Below are 24536 nucleotides of genomic sequence, written 5' to 3'. Positions count from 1 at the left end.
AAAAGATGATATACCTAGAATATGACCAGACAGGCAGCAGAAAGTCAATGCCTTGTGACTTAACTTACGATGCTAGCCTGAGTCCCAGATCTGTTTGTGCCGTCTTGGCAAGGGCTAAGTGTTGAAGGCAGCTTCGGCCTTGAAGGACCAGTGACTCAGCATGTACATTTACATTTTAGTCATTTAGCAGACGCTCTTATCCAGAGCGGCTTACAGTTAGTGAGTGCATACATTTTCATACTGGCCCCTCGTGGGAATCGAACCCACAACCCTGGTGTTGCAAACGCCATGCTCTACCAACTGAGCTACAGAGGGCCTACAGGAAGTATTCATTGCCCTTCACTTAATCCACATTTTGTTGTGTTACAGCCTGAATTCAAAAATGTTCTCACCCAATACCCCATAAAGACATGTTTTTAGAAATGTTTGCAAATGTATTGAAAATGAAATACAGAAATATCTAATTTACATAAGTATTAACACCCCTGAGTCAATACTTTGTAAAAGCACCTTTGGTAGTGATTACAGCTGTGAGTCTTTCTGGGTAAGTCTAAGAGTTTTGCACACCTGGATCGTACAATATTTGCACATTATTCTTTAAAGAAATTATTCAAGCTCTGTCAAGTTAGTTGTTGATCATTGCTAGACAGCCATTTTCAAATTTTGCCATAGACTTTCTCCCAGTGTCTGTTGGAAAACAGACTGAAACAGGTTTTCCTCTAGGATTTTGCCTGTGCTTAGCTCTATTCCGTTTTTTATGCTCCCTAGTCCTTGCCGATGACAAGCATACCCAGAACATGATACAAGCATACCCAGAACATGATGCAGCCACCACCATACTTGAAATTCTGTACAGGGTTCCTTCTTTTTACTCTGTCATTTAGGATAGTATTGTAGAGTAACTATACTGAACAAAAATATAAACGCAACATGTAAAGTGTTGGTCCCATGTTTCATGAGCTGAAATAAAAGATCCCAGAAATTGTCCATATACACAAAAAGCTTATTTCCCTAAAATGTTTAGCACACATTTGTTTACATCCCTGTTAGTGAGCATTTCTCCTTTGCCAAGATAATCCATCCACCTGACAGGCGTGGCATATCAAGAAGCTGATTAAACAGCATGGTCATTACACAGGTGCACCTTGTGCTGGGGACAATAAAAGGCCACTAAAATGTGCAGTTTTTTCACACAACCCAATGCCAGTGCAATTGGCATGCTGACTGCAGGAATGTCCACCAGAGCTGTTGCTAGAAAATGTAATGTTAATTTCTCTACCATAAGCCGCCTCCAAAGTAATTTTTGAAAATTTGGCAGTACGTCCAACCGGCCTCACAACCGCATACCACGTGTATGGCGTTGTGTGGGCAAGTGGTTTGCTGATGTTAACGTTGTGAACAGAGTGCCCCATGGTGGCGGTGGGGTTATGGTATGGGCATGCATAATGTACAGACAACGAACAGAATTGCATTTTATCGATGGCAATTTGAATGCACAGAGATACCGTGACGAGATCCTGAGGCCCATAGTCGTGCCATTTATCCGCCACAATCACCTCATGTTTCAGCATGATATTGCACAGCCCCATGTCGCAAGGATCTGTACACACTTCCTGGAAACTGAAAAAGTCCCAGTTCTTCCATGGCCTGCATACTCACAAGACATGTCACCAATTGAGCATGTTTGGGATGCTCTGGATCGAAGTGTACAACAGCGTGTTCCAGTTCCCGCCAATATCCAGCAACTTCACAAAGCCATTGAAGAGGGGTGGGACAACATTCCACAGGCCACAATCAACAGCCTGATCAACTCTATGCGAAGGAGATGTGTCACGCTGCATGAGGCAAATGGTGGTCACACCAGATACTGACTGGTTTTCTGATCCACGCCCCTACTTTTGTTTTAAAGGTACAGTGCTATTCAAGGCCACACTGCTGGCATTTTAAACACAATTGCTTTGCAGATAAAAATGCCATGTAGGACAACCTCTGTGTTTGGATGATGGAGGTTGAATGACAATCACTTATTTAATCACTAATTGAAATGCATTCAGCATAACCTAAGATGGTAATTGTCTGTACGTTCACAGCGTTGTCACACATTATGCAGGCAGCCTTTAAGAGTGAGACACTGGGGGAGAATCTTACCAGACTGGAGGCGGAGACTTCACTGTACAGAAGCCCAAAAGGGACAATCAGGAACCTCTCCTGATCTGAATTCACCCGGACCTGGAAGACGTGAGTGCAGATGGCGGTCTTAACAAGCAGTAACAAACAAACAAGCCTGGGGAATTTACACCAAATGGCTCACACACTAGAATGCAGTTAGTATTTTTCACAATCTTTTGATGTTTCATCAACAATATAATGCTTACTAAACTAACCTCCTAACCTAGCCAACCCCACATGTTCATACAGAGCTGTCGGAAAATATATTCTGCAGGTTAAATGTGCAAAGCGCTACAATATACTGCAGTAAAAAAAAAGAAATCCTGTCCTACATATCTCTTCTGGTGTTTTGTACTGACTAGGAGTCCATTTCAATGACATACCAGTGGATAAAGACTAGAGAAGTACATTAGAAGGATGTCTTACGGTTAAGTGGTTGTAGATGAGCTGGGACCAGCCGAAGAGGTCTGTCAGGCGGTAGAAGGCGGCTAGCTTACAGCGAAACAGCTTCTCTCCCTTCTCATAGGAGATTGAGTCAGATCCACGCAGGTCATTCACTGGGGTTACCATGCCCAGACCTGTAAAGGGAGAGAGAAATATTTGCATATCGTTATAACACTGTATATAGCCATAAATGTGACAATTGAAATGTCTATATTCATTTTGAACTTTTGTGAGTGAAATGTTTACTGTTCACTTGTTATTGTTTCACTTTTGTTGATCTATTTCACTTGCTTTGGCAATGTAAACATATATGTTTCCCATGCCAATAAAGCCCTTTGAATTGAATTCACTCACCTCAGTCAAAGAATAATATGTCAATTTAAACAGAGTCTGTCTATAATTACAAAGCGTCTATGGTTAAGAAGCATGTAGTTACATTCTACAACACTACTACCGACCTCTGAACTCAGCGGAGGCCATCTTGGCCTGAGGGGACCTAAGTGCTTGACGTATACTGTACGTAAACACACAAAGCAGCATGGATGTATAAAAGCTAGGTACACTAGGTGCTGGAGTTCTGTATATTAGCTAGGTACACTGGGTGATGGAGTACTGTATACTAGCTAGGTACACTAGGTACTGGAGTACTGTATACTAGCTAGGTACACTAGGTAGTGGAGTTCTGTGTACTAGCTAAGTACACTAGGTGATGAAGTACTGTGTACTAGCTAGGTACACTAGCTAATGGAGTACTGTACACTAGCTAGGTACACTAGGTGCTGGAGTACTGTACACTAGCTAGGTACACTAGGTGCTGGAGTAATGTAATGTATACTAGCTAGGTACACTAGGTACTGGAGTACTGTATACTAGCTAAGTACACTAGGTGATGGAGTACTGTACACTAGCTAAGTACACTAGCAGCTGGAGTAATGTATACTAGCTAGGTACACTAGGTGCTGGAGTAATGTATACTAGCTAGGTACACTAGGTGATGAGTACTGTATACTAGCTAGGTACACTAGGTATACTGCACTACGGTATTTACTCTTGGTGGATGAAATCACATCACAGTAGCCAAATGCCTCATACCTCCATAATGTATGCATCAAAAGGCATTATCGGTAGGGGCTGAAGACACTGGAGAGGGTTATATATATACACACACTACATGACCAAAAGTATGTGGACACCTGCTCGTCCAACATCTCATTCCAAAATCATGGGCATTAATATGGAGTTGGTCCCCCTTTTGCTGCTACAACAGCCTCCACTCTTCTGAGAAGGCTTTCCACTAGATGTTGGAACATTGCTGCGGGGACTTGCTTCCATTCAGCCACAAGAGCATTAGTGAGGTCGGGCGATTAGGCCTGGCTCGCAGTCGGCGTTCCAATTCATCCCAAAGGTGTTCGAGGGGTTGAGGTCAGGGCTCTATGCAGGCCAGTCAAGTTCTTCCACACCGATCTGAACAAACATTTCTGTATGGACTTCGCTTTGTGAACAGGAGCATTGTCATGTTGAAACAGGAAAGGGCCTTCCTCAAACTGTTGCCACAAAGTTGGAAGCGCAGAATAGTCTAGAATGTCATTGTACGCTGTAGGGTTAAGATTTCCCTTCACTTGAACTATGAAAAAACAGCCCCAGACCATTATTCCTCCGCCACCAAACTGTACAGTTGGCACTATGCATTGGGGCAGGTATCATCCGCCAAACCCAGATTCGTTCGTCGGACTGCTAGATGGTGAAGCATCACTCCAGAGAACGCGTTTCCACTGCTCCAGAGTCCAATGGCGGAGAGCTTTACATCACTCCAGCCGAGGCTTGGCATTGTGCATGGTGATCTTAGGCTTGTGTGCGGCTGCTCGGCCATGGAAACCCATTTCATGAAGCTCCTGACGAACAGTTCTTGTGCTGAAGTTGCTTCCAGAGGCAGTTTGGAACTCTGTAGTAAGTGTTGCAACCGAGGACAGACGATTTTGACGCACTACGCGCTTCAGCAGTCCCGTTCTGTGAGCTTGTGTGGTCTACCACTTTGCGGCTGAGCCGTTGTTGCTCCTAGACATTTCCACTTCACAATAACAGCACTTACAGTTGACCGGGGCAGCTGTAGCAGGTCAGAAATTTGACGAACTGACTTGTTGGAAAGGTGGCATCCTATGACGGTGCCACATTGAAAGTAATTGAGCTCTTCAGTAAAGCCATTCTCCTGCCAATGTTTGTCTATGGAGATTGCATGGCTGTGTGCTCGATTGTATACACATGTCAGCAAAGGGTGTGGCTGAAATAGCCAAATCCACTAATTTGAAGGGGTGTCCACATACATGTACACTATAAATACAAAAGTACCAAACTAGTGCTCCGCTAACTAGCTAGTGATTCTACATCATCTAGATATAATACTCACTCATGTTGAAGGCAGTCATGCCTCCTTGGGGTGCTGCAGGGTAGATGTATCACACATAGCTCATACTGTGTATTTAGCTCCATATACATTACATTATAAGTATACATTAGATCAGTGTTTCCCAAACCTCTTCAGGAAGTCCACTTACTTTGATGTTGTTCCAGAAAAAACACAGCTGATTCAAAATGGTCACCTAATCATCTAGCCCCTCATTAGTTAAATCAGCTGTGATACTTCTGGAATACATTAAATACATGGACTGGCTGGGGTGTTCTGCGGAGAGGTTTGGACTGGCAGGGGTACTGGAGGAGAGGTTTGGACTGGCTGGGGATTCTGAGGAGAGGTATGGACTGGCTGGGGGTACTGAGGAGAGGTTTGGACTGGCTGGGGGTACTGAGGAGAGGTTTGGACTGGCTGGGGGTACTGAGGAGAGGTTTGGATTGGCTGGGGGTACTGGAGGAGAGGTTTGGACTGGCTGGGGGTACTGAGGAGAGGTTTGGACTGGCTGGGGGTACTGAGGAGCGGTTTGGACTGGCTGGGGATTCTGAGGAGAGGTATGGACTGGCTGGGGGTACTGAGGAGAGGTTTGGACTGGCTGGGGGTACTGAGGAGAGGTTTGGACTGGCTGGGGGTACTGAGGAGAGGTTTGGATTGGCTGGGGGTACTGGAGGAGAGGTTTGGACTGGCTGGGGGTACTGATGAGAGGTTTGGACTGGCTGGGGGTACTGAGGAGAGGTTTGGACTGGCTGGGGGTACTGAGGAGAGGTTTGGACTGGCTGGGGGTACTGAGGAGAGGTTTGGACTGGCTGGGGTACTGGAGGAGCGGTTTGGACTGGCTGGGGGTACTGAGGAGAGGTTTGGACTGGCTGGGGGGTACTGATGAGAGGTTTGGACTGGCTGGGGGTACTGAGGAGAGGTTTGGACTGGCTGGGGGTACTGAGGAGAGGTTTGGACTGGCTGGGGGTACTGAGGAGAGGTTTGGACTGGCTGGGGGTACTGGAGGAGAGGTTTGGACTGGCTGGGGGTACTGAGGAGAGGTTTGGACTGGCTGGGGGTACTGAGGAGAGGTTTGGACTGGCTGGGGATACTGGAGGAGAGGTTTGGACTGGCTGGGGGTACTGAGGAGAGGTTTGGACTGGCTGGGGATACTGGAGGAGAGGTTTGGACTGGCTGGGGGTACTGAGGAGAGGTTTGGACTGGCTGGGGGTACTGAGGAGAGGTTTGGACTGGCTGGGGGTACTGAGGAGAGGTTTGGACTGGCTGGGGGTACTGAGGAGAGGTTTGGACTGGCTGAGGGTACTGAGGAGAGGTTTGGACTGGCTGGGGGTACTGAGGAGAGGTTTGGACTGGCTGGGGGTACTGAGGAGAGGTTTGGACTGGCTGGGGGTACTGAGGAGAGGTTTGGACTGGCTGGGGGTACTGAGGAGAGGTTTGGACTGGCTGGGGGTACTGGAGGAGAGGTTTGGACTGGCTGGGGGTACTGGAGGAGCGGTTTGGACTGGCTGGGGGTACTGGAGGAGAGGTTTGGACTGGTTGGGGGTACTGAGGAGAGGTTTGGACTGGCTGGGGTACTGAGGAGAGGTTTGGACTGGCTGGGGGTACTGAGGAGAGGTTTGGACTGGCTGGGGGTACTGGGGAGAGGTTTGGGAAACACTGAATTAGATTAAATCAGACTGGTAAGGACTGAAGGGAAAGGAAAGGTTTATACTGTATTTTACTCACTCATGTTGAGTGCAGCCATGCCTCCCTGTGGTGCTGCAGGGTACATGGTGGGGATACCGGTGGTCATGAAGTCAGCTATCTGCTGCAGGGCCAACAGGCTGGTGGGAGTCTTTCCCCTCTTCAGCTGGTCCTGAATCATCGTATCCAGCTCATCACAGAACGCCTGGGGAGTAGACAGAGTCAGACAGGGACACAGTCAGACAGGGACACAGTCAGACAGGGACACAGTCAGACAGGGACACAGTCAGACAGGGACACAGTCAGACAGGGACACAGTCAGACAGGGACACAGACAGACAGGGACACAGACAGACAGGGACACAGTCAGACAGGGACACAGACAGACAGACAGGGACACAGACAGACAGACAGGGACACAGTCAGACAGACCGACAGACCGACAGACAGGGACACAGACAGACAGACAGGGACACAGACAGACAGACAGGGACACAGTCAGACAGACCGACAGACCGACAGACCGACAGACAGGGACACAGACAGACAGATAGGGACACAGACAGACAGACAGACAGGGACACAGACAGGGACACAGACAGACAGGGAAGGCGAAGGCACAGGACACGTCAACACACCGTCGTCGCTGATGCATTCTAACACCGTCACTAGTTGGCTATTCTTAGTTCCTCTACTACGGAATCCACGGTTCCGATTAAATCCAGACAGGAAGTGATTTGAAGTAAAAGAGCCTCTATGTTCTGTCTGTCTGTGTTCTCTTGCTATCGCTTCTTGACGATGTCACAAGTGCCTGTTGACTGCCGCATTGCAGAGGGGAGACTAGAAAGAAAGGCTCCAATCTGATAAACATTGCTAGCAGGAACAGGCAAAGTAAAGAAAGAAAATCACTCACATATTACAGAAGCACTGCCAACAAGAACTAAGGAGTTACATAGTTCCTATGTTGGCAACTGTTTTCCATGTTGTGTCAAACCTACCTACATGTCCTGATGGTAATAACTCATCTGCAGGGTGAAACAACAGATCTCTCAACAACATTCTTTTTACACAGTCCTTTTTGTTACCTCCAGCTGCACTGTCTCATTGTGTGTGTGTGTGTGTGTGTGTGTGTGTGTGTGTTCATTGCAGCCCTGAAGGAGCTCATCTCCTTTCTGACCCATATAAATTCTGCCTAGCCATAGACCCTGCTCTGGTCCCCATCCACAGCATCACAAAGAATGCCTTGCTTCTGTCACTAAAAGGGCTGGGGTGTAAACACTGAGTTTTTATACACTGGGCTAAAACTAAGTGCTGCTGAGAGAACAGTACTGTGTTTGAGAGAGACAGTGTTAAGTGGTTATAATGTGACAGTGGTTATAACGTGATAGTGGTTATAACGTGATAGTGGTTATAACGTGATAGTGGTTATAACGTGACAGTGGTAATAACGTGATAGTGGTTATAACGTGATAGTGGTTATAACGTGATAGTGGTTATAACGTGATAGTGGTTATAACGTGATAGTGGTTATAACGTGATAGTGGTTATAACGTGATAGTGGTTATAACGTGATAGTGGTTATAACGTGATAGTGGTTATAACGTGACAGTGGCTATAACATGACAGTGGTCATAATGTGATAGTGGTTATAATCCCATGTGGCTCACTTGGTAGAACATGGCACTTGCAATGCCAGGGTTGTGGGTTCGATTCCCACGGGGGACCAGTATGAAAATGTAGGAACTCACTACTGTAAGTCGCGCTGGATAAGAGAGTCTGCTAAATTACTAAAATGTAGATGTAATAATGTGACAGTGGTTATCATGTGACCGTGGTTATCATGTGGGTTATAATGTGACCGTGGTTATAATGTGACCGTGGTTATAACGTGACCGTGGTTATAACGTGACCGTGGTTATCATGTGACCGTGGATATAACGTGACCGTGGTTATCACGTGACCGTGGTTATAACGTGACCGTGGTTATAACGTGACCGTGGTTATAACGTGGGTTATAACGTGACCGTGGTTATAATGTGGGTTATAACGTGACCGTGGTTATAACGTGACCGTGGTTATAACGTGACCGTGGTTATAATGTGACCGTGGTTATAATGTGGGTTATAATGTGACCGTGGTTATAACGTGACCGTGGTTATAACGTGACCGTGGTTATAACGTGACCGTGGTTGTGGTTATAATGTGACCGTGGTTATAATGTGACCGTGGTTATAATGTGGGTTATAACGTGACCGTGGTTATAATGTGGGTTATAACGTGACCGTGGTTATAATGTGGGTTATAATGTGACCGTGGTTATAACGTGACCGTGGTTATAACGTGACCGTGGTTGTGGTTATAATGTGACCGTGGTTATAATGTGACCGTGGTTATAATGTGGGTTATAATGTGACCGTGGTTATCATGTGACCGTGGTTATAATGTGGGTTATAACGTGACCGTGGTTATAATGTGGGTTATAATGTGACCGTGGTTATCATGTCAAAAAAAGTGGGGAAAGCTTTTGGACAAAATATGTTCTTATAGTCATATGTTGGTGACATGACATTGGGACATAGGCTAGAAGATGAGTAGCACTGTATACCGTGTGTACACATGCGTGTGTATGTATGTGCGAGTTCTGTGTTTGCACATTAATGTGTGTGTGTTCTACCGGGCTCTGCAGGATCATGGAGACCCTCTTCCTCTGCTCCATCATGTTGAAGTCCTGTCTGAGGTCTGGTGCCATGTTCCTCTCCCTCTGGTACTCTGGGCTGCTCTCGTCCACACGGTCAAAGTAGCGCTCCTTGTGGGGGGCGGTGGTGGGAGGGGGTGCAGTCACCACCCCGGCACCTGAGTCACCGTTCATCACCGGGTCTGTTGGCTCCTGGTGATGAAAAGAACGGTCCGGAGTGAGAACATGGGTTGTGTTCATTAGGGCAGGGGGTTCCAAACCTTTTGGTGCCAGGGACCCCTTTTCTGATAGCAAATTATAAAAAATATTTAAAAAAAATCAGGGACCCCCCTCAAAAATAGCATACAAGGAGTTTTAATATGACTTCTGCAGTGCATGGCCGGACTAACCAAGTCTCAGGCCCTGTGAAAGAACATTTTAAAGGCCCCACTTCACATCGGAGAGAACATTTAGCAGTTTTACAGCTAATTTCCTGCAACTCTACACATTTTCCCATGGGGCAGAGAGACAATTTTGCCGTTTTAAAGCTTAAAGAACAGTGCCCTTATGTTCAAAACAACTTTAGGGAATTCAATAAGTATTTAATTGAAAACTGGATCATTGATGGAGTACTATGGATCCCTGTGAGCCTCCCAGGCCCTGTTGTGCGTCTAAGGGTATATTGTAGATGAATAATATCACATTGTATTGTATTGCACTAGGGTTGGGCGATGTAGATTGTAGACAGAACGGAAAGCACCAAAGCGGCGCAAAATGTCAGATAGGGCCTAACGTGTTTCCCCCCCGTCTCCTGTACAATGTCGGATGATCATGGACACTCCGTTGTCTGGCTTCATTTCTGTTTTTCTCCATAATCCCCATTCGATTAGGGATTACCTCCGCCGACCCCCAGTTTAGGAAACACTGCAGATCGTACCAAAATATTTTAAAACAGAAAACAAAAATGAGCATGTATTATTAGATAATCCCAGGTAGTCTCTCCCCCGCTTCAGTCCATTAAGTTTGATGCCTAATGAACACATAGTTTAAATCAAGGTTACATTTAATATCCAAGGCAGGCAGCCAGATGGAGAAAAAAAAAAAAGTCACGTCACGCTTGGTTCCCCAAACATCACCTCTGCTGCTTCCTGTTTTGATAGTGTGACCACACCCCCCCCCAGGGCTTATTGATTTCCTGTCCATTTCCTCTGGTTTAGTCAGTCTAGATACAAAACAGACACTCAACTGTCATCATTACAGGGGATAAAATGAAAATGTATCCATTTATCAGCATGCCAACCAAACATTGACGTTGCTAACACAGTGAGTAAGGGAGTTACAGTGAAATGCCATTATCTGTCCAGAGAGTGGAAGGCAGTGATTCTGTTGCATAGCAGTGATTCTGTTGCATAGCAGTGATTCTGTTGCATAGCAGTGATTCTGTTGCATAGCAGTGATTCTGTTGCATAGCAGTGATTCTGTTGCATAGCAGTGATTCTGTTGCATAGCAGTGATTCTGTTGCATAGCAGTGATTCTGTTGCATAGCAGTGATTCTGTTGCATAGCAGTGATTCTGTTGCATAGCAGTGATTCTGTTGCATAGCAGAGCTATGAGAGCTTGTTGTTGCGATACATGAATAGCACAGGACAGGTTGCACCACCATCTCCCATTTACACAGAACAGCATTGATATCAGGGCGAGATGGATATGAGACAGAGGACAGTAGTCTCACGCTGCCAGACATCACACGGAGATTTTCATTTGAGAATCAACGTAGAGCGGCTGGAGTCGATTGATCCAGGCTCATTTCTATCAAGGCTGTCTGAGGGGATAACGTAATGTGCATCCTTCCTTCCTCCCTTCAGTGAAGTAATCAATCCCTGATCTGACATGATTGGTGAACTCAATGCAGTGGATTCCTCTTTAATCTAACCTATCCAATCATGTTAGACCAGTGACTACCTCAAGAAAGAAAAGGATGGGGATCAATCATTGTGACAGTATTTGAGCGGGGCCCAAGGCTAGGGAAGTCTGACAACTCAAGTAGGCCTCTTTGGACACCACCGTCTTGGGAGCTCCCGAGTGGCAGTGATTGGGCGTCCCATAGGGCGGCACACAATTGGCTCAGCGTCGTCCGGGTTTGGCTGGAGTAGGCCGTCATTGTAAATAAGAATTTGTTCTCAACTGACTTGCCTAGTTAAATAAATAAAAATATATAATAAGTCTCCGGGCTGCCCGGCAGACACCACCGTCTCCGGGCTGCCCGGCAGACACCACCGTCTCCGGGCTGCCCGGCAGACACCACCGTCTCCGGGCTGCACGGCAGACACCACTGTAAACCATTAGTCCTTCTCAGTCCACAGCAGTTAGAGCAAATCTCAGCCAAAACTGGACACAGGGCTGCTATGATAACTACTAGCCAGGACCAAACAATCCAGCCCTCACAGCAGAGAGATATGGGCCCAGTCCATTTAGTGCCAGAGACTAACTGAGAAGAGTTTGGGGGCAAAGAAAAGGGGGAAATCAAGAAGAAGAGAAAACCCATGATGATACATGCTTCATCCATACAAATGGTATATATATATGCAGCGTTTCTACACTGTTTTAGTGTCAGTATTGAAGCTATGGTTCTCTTTTCTGACCTGAGGGATTCTTTTGATTGGAGTAATTTACACCCACGAAATACAAAAGGAACTAGTCTGGAATCCATACTGATATACTCTGTTTCACAGTTTGGATTTCAGGCTACCAAATACCAACATGAAAAAGGTCTTCCTGTGCCAATCTCATTAGGGCCAAAAAAGACCTCGAACCTCTGGCCTGTTACTAATCCGATTGTATCACGAATTTCCTATTTATTGTCCAACAGAACAGTGGATAATGCTGCACTGGCTGGTAGAGAATGGGTTCTTGCCAGAGACCCAAATGGAATGCTATTCCCTATATAGTGCACTACTTTAAGGGCCTGCTCAGAAGTAGTACACTATAGGGAATAGGGTGCCATGTGGGATGCAGCCATTGGCTTCTGTGTCCAGGAATGGAATGGTCCCTTAATGGTCCCGGTCTCTTAGCTCTGCTCTGGGTCATCCACTCTCTGACTGACTCAGCACTGTTGATTGTTGAGGATCTTCTGTGAACGTTGTGGTGCCAGTACCGTGGGAAGGGAACATCACAGACGAAATCTGATTCCTCATAGAAGCAACTGTGGTTGAGTAAAAGTGTCTGTTTATACAAAGCTTCAACAAACTAAAGGACAAAAAATAAAATAAAATAAATGTTGGGTAATTATACACTGTCCCTGGCATCTGATATAGACAACAAGCAAGCTGACTCCATTGTAACCTCTAACTGTGGTCGAGAGTCTTTTAGATTACGTACACTACCAGTCAAAAGTTTGGACACACCTAGTCATTCAAAGGGTTTTTCTTTATTTTTACAATTTTCTACATTTTATAATAATAGTGAAGACATCTAAACTATGCAATAACACATATGTATAGGTCCCCTGTAGCTCAGTTGGTAGACGCATGGCGCTTGCAACGCCAGGGTTGTGGGTTCGTTTCCCACGGGGGGCCAGTATGAAAAATGTATGCACTCACTAACTGTAAGTCGCTCTGGATAAGAGCGTCTGCTAAATGACTAAAATGTAAAATCATATGGAATCATGTAGTAACCAAAAACGTGTTAAATCAAAATATATTTTATATTTGAGATTCTTCAAATAGCCACCCTTTGCCTTGATGACAGCTTTGCACACTCTTGGCATTCTCTCAATCAGCTTCACCTGGAATGCTTTTCCAACCATCTTGAAGGAGTTCCCACATATGCTGAGCATATTTTGATTTGTTTAACACTTTTTTGGTTACTACATGATTCCATATGTGTTATTTCATAGTTTTGATGTCTTCACTATTATTCTACAATGTAAGAAATAGTAAAACTAAAGAAAATCCCTTGAATGAGTAGGTGTGTCCAAACTTTTGACTGGAAGTGTACTTCTTCAAACTAAGAAGGACGAAAACACACAAAATGGGGGGTAGATACACACAGCTAAAACAACATGAACTAAGTGCTTACAGAGCTAACAGAGTGACCAACATCACTATCCGTATCCCTGCTGCAGCAGCCAAGCTCAGGAAATAACTGAGGCATTGTGTAATAGGATCCCCACCGTCTCCAGGCAGCAACAGCTACACTGCTGCAATGCTGCTGTTCCCTGCGCTCTAGACTGTATTTGACATCCTTGGGAACACAGAGAGGGTCTGCAAAATGGCTTCATCAACTGTTATTCATTTTGGCCAAATCTTACTGTACAATAAAATCTGAATACCGTAGCTATATCACTTCTAAGTCATAAAAAATGTAGACAATTTTCTAAATGTCAGATTTTACAGAGTTTATTTGTTCTCTTCCATGTTATTCCACAGTTTAGAGTAGCTTTGGATAAATATTCAGTCCTCCATGTCAGTCCTGTATGCTAAATGAATAAGAAGGAGGTGGGGGGGGTGGGGGGGTCAGCTCAGGTATACAGCCTTGACCTCGCTTACAGAACCCAAGGAAGAGCCCGCCCATAGAAATATAATTACTACTCTATTAATGAATTATATTAAGTCATTAAGCCATTCTATTAAATTAGTTAGAATTGTTCTACCTCTGGTTCGTTGGTCATTCCAATTGGGGAAATGAATGGGGATAAACGCTAAAAATAAGGTATGTTGTAAACACAGGCTTAGGAGCTCTTATATGTTTTGTTCCATTTAACCCCCCTGACTCAGAGATAACACCCGTCAGTTAACATGACCTTGATCAATTATGAAGCCTTGGTGCTTTACGTCCTTGGTTTGATTACATAAATTCGTCAAAATTCACAAAAAGTTACATTAGCTGATTGAGATGATCTTATAAAACAAAACATATGATCTCCTAAGCCTGACTTTATTTATAGGCGTTTATCCAAAAAAAACATTAATTTCCCCATTGGCTTTGGCCAATGAGCCATGGCGGAGTTAGCCTTCGTTAATGCCTACAAAAAGACGCCATTACTATTGCCCTCTATAAAGGACATTGTTAATGATTATGACGTAGTGGTGTGGAGTTGACTCTTCCTCGACTCCTTGCACGTCGACTCCCGGTGTCGACTCCCATTTCTGAGCGTCAACATCCGATTCCAATAGGAATCGACTCCTAAGATTCAGTATTTCAGGAATGGAGGAGAATGACAAGTTGCCGTACTTCCGAGAACACAAACACTCACATCTTTCATAGCGAGCTAGCGAGGGACGGAGACAGAGAGGGGAGGGGCACAGTATAGGCAGGTCGGCCACCAGGCAGACAGTCAGAACCGTGCCCTATCTATCAGTATAGGCAGGTCGGCCACCAGGCAGACAGTCAGAACCGTGCACTAGGCCCATCAATCGGCAATCAAAAGATGTATATTTCAATGGAATGCTGTATTTCACAATTTATTGGCATGCAAAGTCTCGCAACCTCAGTAAAGCAGTGCCTATAGTCAATGAATAGGCTAGGATATTGAGATGAGCGAGATGCAACACTTCACTCTCACACACAGTATCTGCGCATGTGTACGGGTTCACTTCACGCTGTTCATGGTGTGGTAGCCAGGGCACCAAAACATCACAGAAGTTCAGCCTCGCGCTTCAACGTTGTTTGCGGAAATTGACCCACAATGTGGTTTACTTTCTACAAAATAAATCTACAAAAACATAGTTTTTTCGCTAATAAAAACAGCATTACTGATATCAGTTTCCTGTTCTGAATGGTACACTACTAGGGCTACTCATGTTACTGCCAGTCAACCGAGCAGACATGGCAGACATGGCTGACATTCATAACATTCACTGATTCAGTTCCTCACACACCCTTACTTCTGACAGCAAGTGAAGTCAGCCGCTGGCTGCACATACTTCAGTTAACTCGCCGAGTCGTCTGACTAAAAAGACTGAAGCTGCACAAAAACACTCCCCATTTAAACCCATACTGACACACCCACAGCAGGTATCCTCCATCCACCGGTTACCAATGTCCTATGACAGACAGAAAGAAGCCATCAGCTTACCGTTTTCAATACATTATGGGAAAAAATCACTATCAACATTTACGGGATCTAGCACTGTGCAGCTACTGACAACATCTGCTACTGATACAATCATAGCATCAGGCCCAGGGCTTTACATTTCAGCACTGGCTGGTTCATCTACATACAGTACTAACCCCAGCCATCACACAGTACTAACCCCAGCCATCATACAGTACTAACCCCAGCCATCACACTGCTCCCCTCTCCCCACTATTACATACAGTACTAACCCCAGCCATCAGACAGCTCCCCTCTCCCCACTATTACATACAGTACTAACCCCAGCCATCACACTGCTCCCCTCTCCCCACTATTACATACAGTACTAACCCCAGCCATCACACAGCTCCCCTCTCCCCTCTATTACATACAGTCCTAACCCCAGCCATCATACAGCTCCCCTCTCCCCACTATTACATACAGTACTAACCCCAGCCATCATACAGTACTAACCCCAGCCATCACACACCTCCCCTCTCCCCACTATTACATACAGTACTAACCCCAGCCATCACACTGCTCCCCTCTCCCCTCTATTACATACAGTCCTAACCCCAGCCATCATACAGCTCCCCTCTCCCCACTATTACATACAGTACTAACCCCAGCCATCATACAGTACTAACCCCAGCCATCGCACAGCTCCCCTCTCCCCACTATTACATACAGTACTAGCCCCAGCCATCATACAGTACTAACCCCAGCCATCACACAGCTCCCCTCTCCCCTCTATTACATACAGTCCTAACCCCAGCCATCATACAGCTCCCCTCTCCCCACTATTACATACAGTACTAACCCCAGCCATCATACAGTACTAACCCCAGCCATCACACTGCTCCCCTCTCCCCTCTATTACATACAGTCCTAACCCCAGCCATCATACAGCTCCCCTCTCCCCACTATTACATACAGTACTAACCCCAGCCATCATACAGTACTAACCCCAGCCATCACACAGCTCCCCTCTCCCCTCTATTACATACAGTCCTAACCCCAGCCATCATACAGCTCCCCTCTATTACATACAGTACTAACCCCAGCCATCAGACAGCTCCCCTCTCCCCTCTATTACATACAGTACTAACCCCAGCCATCACACAGTACTAACCCCAGCCATCAGACAGCTCCCCTCTCCCCTCTATTACATACAGTACTAACCCCAGCCATCACACAGTACTAACCCCAGCCATCATACAGTACTAACCCCAGCCATCACACTGCTCCCCTCTCCCCAATATTACATACAGTACTAACCCCAGCCATCACACTGCTCCCCTCTCCCCACTATTACATACAGTACTAACCCCAGCCATCACACTGCTCCCCTCTCCCCACTATTACATACAGTACTAACCCCAGCCATCACACTGCTCCCTCTCCCCCACTATTACATACAGTACTAACCCCAGCCATCACACTGCTCCCCTCTCCCCACTATTACATACAGTACTAACCCCAGCCATCAGACAGCTCCCCTCTCCCCACTATTACATACAGTACTAACCCCAGCCATCACACTGCTCCCCTCTCCCCAATATTACATACAGTACTAACCCCAGCCATCACACTGCTCCCCTCTCCCCACTATTACATACAGTACTAACCCCAGCCATCACACTGCTCCCCTCTCCCCACTATTACATACAGTACTAACCCCAGCCATCACACTGCTCCCCTCTCCCCACTATTACATACAGTACTAACCCCAGCCATCACACTGCTCCCCTCTCCCCACTATTACATACAGTACTAACCCCAGCCATCAGACAGCTCCCCTCTCCCCACTATTACATACAGTACTAACCCCAGCCATCACACTGCTCCCCTCTCCCCACTATTACATACAGTACTAACCCCAGCCATCACACACCTCCCCTCTCCCCTCTATTACATACAGTACTAACCCCAGCCATCAGACAGCTCCCCTCTCCCCACTATTACATACAGTACTAACCCCAGCCATCACACACCTCCCCTCTCCCCTCTATTACATACAGTACTAACCCCAGCCATCACACAGCTCCCCTCTCTCCACTATTACATACAGTACTAACCCCAGCCATCACACAGCTCCCCTCTCCCCTCTATTACATACAGTACTAACCCCAGCCATCACACTGCTCCCCTCTCCCCACTATTACATACAGTACTAACCCCAGCCATCAGACAGCTCCCCTCTCCCCACTATTACATACAGTACTAACCCCAGCCATCACACAGCTCCCCTCTCCCCACTATTACCCAACAACTGGTGCACATCTGAAGTGTGCAGGGGTGTAGTGTTGACTGTGGTCACTATGGAAACAAACCACATTACCATGGAAACTGGGATAGCCTTTTACACCATTGTGTAATAGTATAGCAACCCATCATTACAATACACATAACATGTCTCCTCCACAACAACTGTGTTATTAACACCTTCCACACTTGTTGTGAACTGGGAGTTTACATCTATTTCATCACTGTACTAGTAGTAGGGACACACAGGTTGCCAAATCAACGTTCAAGTCGTCCAAATGGGTCTTATGTTCTAACTAATCAATGTGTTACAAATGCACTCTCACGGATGCAACAGCACCATTTAGAACCTTCCGATGGAATCAAAGGAATGATTCAATCTGGGCCACATTCCAACATGGAATCCCTGGGGGAAACTAGCCAAAAGACAGTAGTATTGATTACAGTAAGACAGCTCTGGAGATATTCTGCAACAGTCCAGATGCTGTCCATAACTTATTCCACTCTCCAAGCCCCAGGCCTGCATCCTGCCATGTGGCAATGATTAGAGCATCGAGAGAGAGAGACAGAAAGAGAGCGACAGAAAGAGAGAACATCAGGAGAGATAATAGAGGGTAGTGTTCAGCTCTCCATCTCTACAGATGGGCTTGATAACAGGGAGGGTAGGGGTCCATTACAATGAGATGAACGTATGTGTTCTTGACTTAGATCTCCAATAATAATAAAATAGCAAAATATTTCAGTTAGCTTTTCAGCTCATCTCATCTCACTCTTTAAATGTTATGTACACCCACTCTGCACCCCATTAGTCATATTTGAGGGAACATAATTGGCTTGGCTGACTATGCATATATTTCATATTGCTACGCTGCTGTCAATCAGAGCAGGAAGTTCTGTTGAATAGGCCTTTTCATCCATTCTAGTTCATATCCTAGGTCAGAAAAAATACAAAACAAGGATTAAGACTACTTGAGTTAGCTCCAAAAACATGCCAGTCAAGTCATACTTAGTGAATTGATTTTGCCATGAGAAGAAACTGATATTTGGTTTCAAACTCCCCCCCGCTCTTTTCCTGAGTGTGTGGTGTGTGTCTGACACCCTCTCACATTTTACATTTACGTCATTTAGCAGACGCTCTTATCCAGAGCGATTTACAGTTAGTGAGTGCATACATTTTTCATACTGGTCCCCCGTGGGAATCGAACCCACAACCCCGGCATTGCAAGCGCCATGCTCTACCAACTGAGCTACAGGAGGCCCTGCACTATGCTAGCCTTCCAGGAATTCAGTCGAAGTCAGTCTCGTTTTAACTCTGCAGTGAATGCCTGTCAAAAGCTGGAATCCATAATAATCCTTGCTTGGGATAAAGGAAACCACTGCTGCATGTGCCTCAGACAACTAACTACTACTATTGTGTCTGAACTGCAGACAGAAGAAAGCATTATATACTCTTGTTCCTCATTTAAATGTAATGGGCAGTATGCCGGTGTTTGATTCTGCGTTTATGTGACACGCTCTGGTAACCTGAAAGCATCCAATAACGCACAACATTGAACTGCACATTACCGCAAACACCTTGCTTGCTTTTTGACTTCTTAGAATCCTCGTAACAAGTTATGATTGAATACGACTCCAAGTCGCATTATTTAACCAGAATTCATGAAAAATTACATAAATATTTATAATCCTCTGTTCCCCGATAATACAACTCTGATATAATACGCCATTTCTCAGGGGCTTGAAATAAATTCTTAGAAATACAGTTAAACGTCATTTTGTGTTATTGGAGTTAGAAGTCTACATATATCAATTATAAGTCTACATTCCAACATTGATTTGTTTTGGACAGAGATGATAATGCTTAGATGGACCCTCATCAGTGCCATAAAGCATCATCAGTCTGCCATAAAGGTCAGCTCTCAAACCATTATGTTCATCAGGTGGATTGACCTTGACCTGGGGATTACATTACTGTTAGCTGGAAGAGGAGGAGCAGCATTTCTCCTAATTCATTACCTTGCGTTTCCACTGGAAAATCAGTCATTTTTAATGGAAGGAGGCGAGGAGTCTATGATCGTTTTGCAATGCGATGTGTTACTACAAAGTACTATCTAGTGAAAACATACTGTTTGAGTGCTTCACTATCGAAGGAGGGAAGCGGGAACTTAAAAATCTTGTCCATTCCAACTATGCTTGATACAGATTTGCCCAGTAGTGTGAAAAGGGTACTAGTGTCTTCAAAAAGGACCTCCTGCTGGCTGCTACAGCACATGAGAGTAGTGCCTGGGTTAAACAGATGGCAGTGTTATCATTATGCAAGACTGATCGTGCATCCCAAATGGCACCCTATTCCCAATGTACTAGTGCACTACTTTGGAACAGGACCCATATGTGCACTGATTGTGTAAGGAATGGGTTGCCATTTGGGACACAGCCTCAGCAGGAGGTGACTGAGTGTAGCGGCTGTAAATATGGCCCCAAATTAGAATGATCATGTATTTCTGAAATGTAATCCATAGAGGTCCTTTGAGGGACGGGAGGTTATTTTACATTTGCACATAAAAGGATTATTGAGAAATTATTAACTAAAGTCGCTCTGGATAAGAGTGTTTTCTAAATTACCAAATGTAAATGCAGGCTAAATGTTGAGACTCTTGGGCCTTACCAAGGCCTCCTCATAACAACGTCTAAAGCTGACGCTGTTAGCATGGAAATGTGGTTTTCTGAGGCAGAGTGTTGTGTTGAGGGGACAGGATTTGGGGAGGGAGGGTCCTCTTAAGCCTTTATCTGGGTGTCACATGGGAGAGAGAGAGAGTGGCAGGAGATCACTGTCTAACAACAGCACTGAAAAGAAACCCTGCTTAGGGAGTTTGAGGAGATTAGCTTGAGCAAGGTGAGAAACAGAACTTCTAATTTTGACCACATAATGAATAGTTATTTGGGATGCAAGATGATCTGTAGATCAGTGATTCTGCGCAGCCTGAATGCAATGTAGTTGCTCTCAGACACGCAGACTGTCATTACATAGCTACGGTATCATCTGCGAGACCCTGAGTCTACGTATGGGCCAGTGGCAACTATAGAAGTAGTTAGACAAAGCAGTGGTCTTGTGACCCGCTCCAGGACATAAGTGCCACTGGGCTGGTTCGAGACGTTTTCCTGGTAACATTGTAAATATTAACCTAGGTAGTCAAATCCATTTTTAGAACGTCCTCAGAAAACGTTGTTTCTTAAGTGTTACACAGTATACACCCTCTGCAGTGCACTGAAACAGTGCCAAACATTTACACTTGGAGAAAGGAAGGAAAGAGAGCGAGAGAAAAAAATTATAATGTTGAAACGAGGAACACATTTTCATCATCATCCGCACCGGGGTCAAGGGTGTGGGTGGGTGTAGTAGACCTAAAACAAACACAGACCACAAAAAACGTGTGTGTGTATGTGTGTGTCGGGTACTGCTAGCCCCACTCCAATGGGTGTTCCTCTCATTCCAACAGAATAACGAAATCCAGGGAGTTACCCCTCCACAGTTATCTCTACGGGGCTAGCCTAGTCCCTCTACTAATCCTCACAGAGGGAAAGAGAAGAGAGAGGGGAGGGGAATTAGGCTACAGCCCACCGACCGACTGGAAAATGGACAGTATCTACAGCTAGTACACTAAAGAAGCAACATCTTAGTGGAATCTGCTCTGCTCTCCAGTGTTGTCCTAAAATCAACATGTATAACGGCCAGAGATGGCACACATTCATCATGGTTTTATCATTATTACACACCGTAGCAAAACGCTTTCCAACAGAAAATGAAAACAAATGTTTCTTCCACACACATCCATGTTCATCCTCTGAACAACACTTAATGCTCTTATCAAGGTTTTCACTGCGTGACCATGTGATGATGCAGACAATGTACGGAGAAGGACTAGGATTTCACCTCAAGCCATTTTTAATAGAGCTTCCTTATCCTTTGGGTTGTTGAAGATGTGTACTGGATTGGCTGGATTGTCATCATTAGGAAAGAGAGTATTCCAACAGTCTCTTGGGAGATTGGAAGATTGCTCAAATAGACAATGAAATGGTGGGATGTTCAAATGAAATACTTCATTATTATTACAGTACACAAGGAAAACTACATGCATTAAGTTATACATGGTTGAATTAGGCCTACAATATCAACACACACCAGTACAGTTCAGTGCTAAAATAACATCTGGCTATTGGCAAAGACTCCTTCCTTTCCTGTCCCATTCAGTCTTCAGGCCTACAATACGCATAGTAAGTTACCAGTCATTATAATATGCCATTTAGCAGACGCTTTTATCCAGAGCGACTTACAGTCATGTGTGCATACATTTTTACGTATGGGTGGTGCCGGGAATCGAACCCACTACCCTGGCGTTACAAGCGCCATGCTCTACTAATTGAGCTACAGAGGACCATTAGAGGGCCAAACATAAACACATTTCCTAATAACATTGCATAATCGATAATACCGCACCATGGATTGTATATTGTTATGATAAATACATAACAGTAAACATGCACTAATTCGACCTAAACTCAGTTTCCTATCCTGCTGGCTGTGCAAAATACAAAAAACAACAGCCTACTAAAATGTGGCCTTGGAGCCTCACTTCTGCGTTTGAAGGAGACTGGTGGGTAGTGGGATCAAGTAACACATAGTGTTGTTACTAACCTTCGAAGGGCAACAAAACGATTTACTGTATAATACTATTGTTACAGTAGAATAAAAAATAAAAACATATGTCGCACACGCCCCTGTGAAGAGTCCACTGGCGACGCGCAGTCAATAATGGAAACATTGTAGGTCTCTACATATTGTACAAAGAGAAACGACAAAAACGTTTAAATAATTAACATGGTCTCGCGCTGGCCGGACCTTACTACTACGAAACAACATTATCGGTTGTAACTTACCCTCGTTTAGTTGAAATACGGTTGGAAAGACAGCACCTTCTCGTAGAAAGCAAGACTACTATTTTCACTATTTTTATCCGCTACCCTGCTGCTTTGAAAGGGGTCTGCTTCTGCATGTAGTTGCTGCGATGCTCCGCCCACCACCGCCCTCTCACTTGGGTGCGGCAAAACGGTGAATGCTGGTGCGCGCTATTGGTCGTGCTCAAAATCCATTGCGGCACATGAAAGCAACGACGAACCTGGTTGGAGGTTGTACTGAGAGAGCTCGATTAGACTAAACCGGCATAAACCGGGCAAAGCGGTGAGGGAGGAGCGCCGGCTCAAATCGAACATCACCGGGCCATAATGTCAACAAAATAGTTTGATGAATCGTTCAGAAACATAAACTATTTATTTTCACATAGCCTATGTTACAATATTCAATGCAATTTTCCTTAGGAAGATTCTGATTCTGAAGGTAGGTAAAACAATATATGCATTATGAGCAAACACTTTTGCATGTGAAAACACTGAATCCCTACTCATTACTCCACGTGCTTGACATACAGTACCGGTCAAAAGTTTGGACACACCTACTCATTCAAGGGTTTTTCTTTATGTTTACTCTTTTCTACATTGTAGAATAATAGTGAAGACATCAAAACTATGAAATAACACACATGGAATCATGTAGTAACCATAAAAGGGTTACACAAATCAAAATATATTTTATATTTGAGATTCTTCAAATAGCCACCCCTTTGCCTTGATGACAGCTTTGCACACTCTTGACATTCTCTCAACCAGCTTTACCTGGAATGCTTTTCCAACAGTCTTGAAGGAGTTCCCACATATGCTTAGCACTTGTTGGCTGCTTTTCCTTCAATCTGCCGTCCGACTCATCCCAGGTCGGGGGATTGTGGAGGCCAGGTCATCTGATGCAGCACTCCATCACTCTCCTTCTTGGTAAAATAGACCTTATATTTACATGTAATCATTTAGCAGACGCTCTTATCCAGAGCGACTTACAGTTAGTGAGTGTTTTTTTGTGGGGGGTTTTCATACAGGCCCCCGTGGGAAACGAACCCACAACCCTGGCGTTGCAAACGCCATGCTCTACCAACTGAGCTACACGGGACTACCCTTACACAGCATGGAGGTGTGTTGGGTCATTGTCCTGTTGAAAAACAAATGATAGTCCCACTAAGTTCAAACCAGATGGGATGGCGTATCGCTGCAGAATGCTGTGGTAGCCATGCTAGTTAAGTGTGCCTTGAATTCTAAAACAATCACAGACAGTGTCACCAGCAAAGCACCCCCACACCATAACACCTCCTCCTCCATGCTTTACGGTGGGAACTACACATGCAGAGATCATCCGTTCACCCACACCGCGTCTCACAAAGACACGGCGGTTGGAACCAAAAATCTCCAATTTGGACTCCAGACCAAAGGACACATTTCCACCGGTATAATGTCCATTGTTCATGTTTCTTGGCCCAAGCAGGTCTCTTCTTATTATTGATGTCCTTTAGTAGTGGTTTCTTTGTAGCAATTCAACCATCAAGGCTTGATTCACACAGTCCCCTCTGAACAGTTGATGTTGAGATGTGTCTGTGACTTAAACTCTGTGAAGCATTTATTTGGGCTGCAATTTCTGAGGCTGGTAACTCTATTGAGCTTATCCTCTGCAGCAGAGGTAACTCTGGGTCTTCCATTCCTGTGGCGGTCCTCATGAGAGCCAGTTTCATCATAGCACTTTATGGTTTTTGCGACTGCACTTGAAGAAACTTTCAAAGTTCTTGACATTTTCTGGATTGACTGACCTTCATGTCTTAAAGTAATGATGGACTGTCGTTTCTCTTTGCTTATTTGAGCAGTTCTTACCATAATATGCACTTGGTCTTTT

At 45.1% G+C, this 24536-nt stretch overlaps 1 protein-coding gene across 27 annotated transcripts in view; it reads right to left on the bottom strand.

Annotated features, from left to right (window-relative positions):
* Window positions 1–22782, bottom strand: part of LOC121573429 (alpha-adducin) — a 41604-nt gene extending 18822 nt beyond the window's left edge. For 9 of the 27 annotated variants that reach the window (XM_041885412.2, XM_041885413.2, XM_041885416.2 and 6 more), the window contains exons 1-6: window positions 22649–22782; window positions 9372–9584; window positions 6740–6902; window positions 5018–5050; window positions 2596–2747; window positions 2149–2229 (exon numbers count right to left, since the gene is read on the bottom strand). In XM_041885412.2, the coding sequence (XP_041741346.1) occupies window positions 2149–2229; window positions 2596–2747; window positions 5018–5050; window positions 6740–6902; window positions 9372–9566 (624 nt within the window). In that variant the 5' untranslated portion in view covers window positions 9567–9584; window positions 22649–22782. The remainder of the gene's footprint in view (window positions 1–2148; window positions 2230–2595; window positions 2748–5017; window positions 5051–6739; window positions 6903–9371; window positions 9585–22648) is intronic. The other 18 variants (XM_041885402.1, XM_041885403.1, XM_041885409.2 and 15 more) reach the window with 6 other exon arrangements.
* Window positions 22783–24536: the final 1754 nt, after the last annotated feature.

This window comes from Coregonus clupeaformis, chromosome 9 (genome assembly GCF_020615455.1).
Source record: "Coregonus clupeaformis isolate EN_2021a chromosome 9, ASM2061545v1, whole genome shotgun sequence".
Lineage (NCBI taxonomy): Eukaryota > Metazoa > Chordata > Actinopteri > Salmoniformes > Salmonidae > Coregonus > Coregonus clupeaformis.
This window is presented reverse-complemented; position numbering and strand designations above follow the sequence as displayed.